General features: G+C 32.0%; 1 protein-coding gene across 1 annotated transcript in view; it reads left to right on the top strand.

Moving 5' to 3' along the window:
- The window catches only part of LOC111412581 (pumilio homolog 12-like), an 8,037-nt gene extending 7,115 nt beyond the window's left edge, over positions 1-922 (top strand). Inside the window, exons 3-5 of the mRNA XM_023043516.1 lie at positions 3-58; positions 171-429; positions 550-922. Of these exons, the coding sequence (XP_022899284.1) occupies positions 3-58; positions 171-429; positions 550-666 (432 nt within the window). The 3' untranslated portion in view covers positions 667-922. The remainder of the gene's footprint in view (positions 1-2; positions 59-170; positions 430-549) is intronic.
- Positions 923-6,254: the final 5,332 nt, after the last annotated feature.

Genomic DNA, 6,254 nt, shown 5'->3' with positions numbered 1-6,254 from the left:
AGCGCCTCGTGGGAGAGATAACAGCAAATGCTTTAGTTTTATCAGAACATCCTTATGGGTATGAATTCATGTAGTCACCCCTAAATTTATAGAGAATAAGTCTTTCTTTGTTATTGTTACTTTAATGGTCGGGAAAGTGGTTTTTATCTAATTAACTTCTTCAATTTCAGGAATTACGTTGTGCAGTATATATTGTGCCTGAAGATACCTCAGGTTACAGAAAAGACATTGGAGCAACTTGCTGGAGCTTATGCTTCTCTTTCCATGAATAAATATGGAAGCAATGTGGTCGAAAAATGCCTCAAGGAGTCTGAAGAACATCAAGCTCTAAAGATAGTCAATGAGATTATTAGGAGTCCAAATTTCTTGATGGTTCTTCAGGATCCTTATGGCAACTATGTTGCTCAGTCTGCACTGGCAATCTCTAAGGTATAGTATTGTCTATATTTATTTTAAGGCTGTCAAAAAATTTAAAAATATCATGTACTTAAGGATTCTTAAAGGCTTGACATGGAAATCAGATGGTCATTTCTTAAATTTACTGTGCAGGGAGCTACTCGTTATGCTATGATTCACCTAATTCATATGCACTACGAGTTGCTGCACAGCCATCCTCATGGAAAAAGGGTCCTTGCACGAATTCGAGGAAGAAAGCAACGTGTATGATTATGTAATATTTAGTACACCGCGCTCACATGCCCATATTTATTTTGGCGTCTCTATGTGTGTCTAATAACTACATTTGTTGGTATAATAAGTTTGTTTATTGTTTGTATTTTGTTTAGGAAATAACTAAGGATGCTTAGTTATGGGTTGTGAAGTAGATTGTCCTAGATTTTATTCTCTGGGATTTTGCTGTTGTTTCTTGTAGGTACTGTTGGATTTATTGCAAAGTTTTTTTGTTGGATTATTTATCAATAAATTTTTCTGTGGATTGTTAATGTGTGAACCGAAATGTTCGACCCACATTTTACCAACAGGCAACAGGCATGTTCCTAATTTTTGCTTGTAGTTAGGTATCAATTCTGCTTCTGCGAGAACTTGATGTTCAACTATTCTAGTTACTCTTCTAGCTCTCATTTTCACCATGGAATATTTTGCTTTATTTCTTTCTAATTTTTAACAAATAACTTCACTTCAAAGATTCAAATCTTGGGCTTGGGCTGGCCTTAATCTTTGTAGCTGCAGTCATTTAGAACGACGAGGCCTGCCCAAAACATAGAAAGGAACCGACAACTTGGGCCCAAAATATCAATGCATTTTTAAGTGCAAACTTCAAAGGTGTTCCTATACCCCGCACCCCGACTCCCATCCCTACCCCCACTCCCAATTTTGTTTTTTATTTCCCATCATGGTTTTTCTATACTTATATTTTACTATTTGATATGAAATTTTACTTCCCATGCTAAAAAATCTACAAGTCTAACCTTAGCATATACCATGAATATTTACGAAAGTTTTTGCCGAATATTAGATATGGTAAACAATAATAGGAAGAGGGTATATTTAATGTAGATTAAAATAGGGAAAAAAAAACTATACTATATTTGTTATTTTATTCAATAGTGTCTCAACACAATTGAATTTTTCATTTTTCACGAAAGAAAATTAATTAATTCACATATAGGGGGAAAAAAACTATATTATATATTTTCGTTACTTTGGAAAAATAATTAATTGAAATAACAAGTCGTTATTGATAATGACAAAGGCAGATGATCGACAATAGACACAAAAGAAAGAATTCAGGCTTTACAGTATAATTATATTTATGACCTAATAATAGTGCCCCCTATGTCGATAGATTCAATAGACAGCCTCAACTTGAAAAGCAAAAAAGTCACCATTCTAAAGTGAAAGGTGCAAAGATGTGTCCCCCTCAAGCTTCCCACTCCTATCTTAGCCCATGTTTAACAAGAGAAATTGGGGTAAAATGTATTTTGGAATATTAATTTTTTGGAGAATGTCTGATTTCAAGAGAAGGAAAAGTTTTTTTTATTTACGTTTAATATTATTTTATTGAAGAACGTGTGATTGAAATGAATGGAGAGAAATATGTATTAAAATTTTAATGTATATGTTTATAAATTAACTTTTTAAATATGCATTTATGAATCTTTTTTGTTATTTGGCTCATTGCCAAAATTACTAGTGGACTCAAAATAAGTAGATTTTTGAAAACAACAAGTCGTGTTGATTTTGCTCTACATCTCAACTTGTGATATGTTTTATCAAAATCGTATCACTTTTATGAATAAAAGCTTTTTGATATTTAATAAAAAGCCAAAGTTACTAATAGACTGCATGGAGTTGAGTCATTTCCATTGGACCACAACCGTGGCACCCCTGCTTTTTGTTGATTGGTAGTAAAATGGTCCTGAAGTTACGTACAAATGGAAAAAAACTTCGGTGGGTCAGTCGCAATCAAGTCCCAAGATAACCTCACATCATTGGATGAGGGTGAGCCACCCGATGAAATGTTGGCTCCCCATTCGGACCACTTCACTGAAATTTTCCTCGTGCAAATGGCATAAAGTAGGAAGATGGTAAGTCAAGAATGCATCAACGTAAATGTCTATTAAGAGATCTATTATGCTTTCCAAGTACACCCGATTTTTTGATCGAGCAAAGAACGATGATGTGTCGACAAAATTCATTGACTCACTCAAGAGATGAAAGTATTAATTGTTAAGATATAAATCTCACATCAAAAGATTATAGAATAAACAATAAACATAATAAGTTAACATTTTAATATTAAATTCAAGTTTTGATATGGTATTAGAGTTCATTAAACTCCAACCAACAACTCGATCTTTTACTATGATTGAAAAATGAGTAAATGAATTACAAAATTGACATATTTCAAAAGAGCCAATATTTTGTTGAAACATGTTAAGGGGTAAATCTATACATTAAAATTAGTGTAAAATATACAGTAAAGATGTAATGTCTTGAACAACTTTACTTAATAAGGTTGACTTTTTGAGATGTAATCACTAAGGGTCCATTTGATTGTAAACGTGGAAAAGACAAACTAATTCCATATAAGTTGGAAAAGAAAAAAAAACCACCAAAACCATAAGAATGCAATTTCCATGAAATTGGCCAAAAACATGCTTTTAGTGTTTATACCTTGAAATTCGAACTCTATTTTTCACTTTTATATCAAACAGCCAAAGTAAAAACTAACCCTCGAATGTGACATTTTTCATGGAATTCACTACAANAACTCTATTTTTCACTTTTATATCAAACAGCCAAAGTAAAAACTAACCCTCGAATGTGACATTTTTCATGGAATTCACTACAATCAGAAGAACTCTAATTACTAATATGGTATCAAAGCTCTTTGAACAGTAACCAATAACTTGATCAGATTAACACTAAAAATAAGCATGCAAATTTCAAGATTTAAAAGCCCAAATGAAGTCACCATCTTGAAGGATACGTTAATGATAATTTCTATTTCGAAATATTACAAAACATATAATCAACATATGATACATTAAACTACTCCACTTAATTAGATTAACATTTTAAAATGGAATCCCAAATTTTAATATTAGTATGTGAAAAAATCTCTGTATTTTGTCTTAGAAAATTTTATGGTTCGCTACATTTTAATCTATGCGAAAATGAATCTAAGTACTATCTAGTGATTGTGGCCGTATGGTTTTAAATTAAGAAAAAAAGGAGCAATTTTATTGTCGAATTATCAATGATGTTCTTTTTGTAATTTCGAAATATTGATAAAAAAGGGATCGTCGATTACGTGTCAGTTCCAAAAATTACGTAAAACCAAATTGTTCCACTTACAAAATATCGAAAGTTTGATGACTTGATGGATGGTTCCGGTTCACGAAATAGCTGGTACCAAAACCCAATAAGGAAGGATTTTGTTAGGCTTACAGAATTTTTTCTCAAATAACGCTTACAGAGAAGACACAATAAATGGGTGGGTGGGTTTTTTTGGGCAATAAAATAACCACATGGGAGCCACTCCCATGTGAAACTTTTGTAGCCCTTCTGTGATTTGTTATTCTGTACACTCAGTTATTGAAATTTTCATTTCTTACAAAAGTTTTTATTCTTTCACTGCCTGCAACCTTAATCTTAGGTGGGGGTGTTAGTGTGTTACTAAGGAGAGATTCTCTTGAAGTCAAAGGTACCACACGTCAAACTAGTGCAACCCCGAATTCAATTTTACGTTGCCACCCACTCCACTATAGTCTCACCATCATGGCACCACGACTGTCCACTCAAAATTTGCTGAGAGTTCTAGGAAAGTTGGAAAGGAAACATTTGAAAATCAATGGGACCCCATACATAATTGTTTCTTTCTTTACTTTTTGGATTTAAAAATACAACCGTTGAATGGACTAATATAAAAATTTGCTTACCATTTCTTTGGCTGCTAATAGTTTTTTTTTTTAATTGTTTATAGTGGAATTGAACCCTTCCAAAAATTATATGGAACTAAATGGTTCTATTTACAAAATAATTGAAGTTTAATAGGCAATTCTGATTCTTGAAATACTTAGATTTATACATCATATACTCACTCCTAGTTAGGGATGGCAATGGATCAAGTCGGCTAAGGATGAGTCCAGTTCGACTTGTAAACCTAACTTATGTTCACAAACAATGTGTGGCTCGACCCTTTGGCTCATGCGGACACGAGCAGAATACGAATCAGCTCTTTTTTATTGTTCAAAAAGCTTCAAATAAAACTAGAAAAGACGAGTCAAAAAAATGAGTCAACTCGTGAGGACTTGTTGAGCCAACTTGGCCTGTAAAAGGTTTCAAGCTCAACTCGATCCAAAGCTTGTCTTAATACAAGGCTGAATGGTCCATGGACCGAGTAGACAAATAGTTCTACCCTTTGTCACCCCTGCTCCTAGCTATAAGCTCTTTACTAGTGTTAAAAACAAAAATGAATATTCTATGTTAATAATATTTGTAGAATCATAGGAGATTTTATAGAATCGGAATCCTTGTGATCTATGTGATTATTTGTGACCTTTTAAAATTACCTAGCATATTACTTGTAGATTTATATTGTGGTTCCTCAAAATTTTATAATATATCTTTTGTTTACACAAGTATAGTGATACATATTTAAGATTCTTGTTAAACAATTTTAACAAGAAAACAAAACTATTTATGCTTATCATTGCACCACGAGTTACAAATCTTTAAAAATCTTAGAACTATGCATGTGATTAATATTTTAGGGCATAGACACTTATAATTGACAATTGACTATCCTCTACCTTTTACATGCAAAATAAAAGAAGGACCTTTAGTTTCAAAGGAAAAAGAAGATTGCGGTTTTGTCCACTTTGGTCTATCTTTTTCTAACCAGTGAAAAGAAACATGTCCCACTTTGATAATTAAATTGATCATAGCATAGAGATTTCAAAATAACAAGACTGAATGATTGAATATATATATATATATATATATCGGTGGAGATATTTTTCTTTCCATAATGGTATTTTTATAGGACAAAAAAATCAAATCACAATAATTATATTGAAAGAAAATACAATACATGATACATTAAGGGTCATCCCCCTATCACAGGGGCAGCTGAGCCCCTGATCCTATGAATATGTGATTAAAATCAATTGTTAACTCTGACTTATTTTAAAATTTTAATGTTAATTCCTACCAAAAGGGGGTTAAGCATGCTAAAATAAATACGCGAAGCTAATTTATTCACAGTATTTTCATAATAACAACTATATATTTATTAGCAGACGATACATTTCTAATGTATCAATTATTGTGTCCACGATAAACTATGAATTGTCAAATGTGGAGTCTAAAAGTGTAGAAAGCATCTAAATAGTAACATATTTCAAATTGAGTACTCTCATATCCCGACTTTCTTAGCGTAGGAAGCATGACCTTGAAAAAAGTAACTTTACTTGATAAAGTTGGTTGCTTTTGGTAAAATAATTTTGGTCAGCTATTGAATATACATGAATAAGAAGAAAAAAGGAGGAAAGACTTATGATGAGTGTCATTTATTATTCAACAAATTCTGCGTACTTTTTTTCCCCCTCAAAATATTGTCTGAAATTCTAGATATAAAGAAGAAACCACGTAGGTTCATAAAGTATGGAAAATTTTATTATGCATTGTAATGTAATATAATTATTAAAAAAACTGATTAATCCACCTGCAAATCTGTAATTCAACTCTCATACATTTAGAAAATATATTTGATATAAATTTTTTAGAAC

This window comes from Olea europaea, chromosome 16, assembly GCF_002742605.1.
Source record: "Olea europaea var. sylvestris chromosome 16, O_europaea_v1, whole genome shotgun sequence".
NCBI lineage: Eukaryota > Viridiplantae > Streptophyta > Magnoliopsida > Lamiales > Oleaceae > Olea > Olea europaea.
The sequence above is the reverse complement of the archived record's forward strand: the minus strand, read 5'-3'. Positions and strand labels throughout refer to the sequence as shown.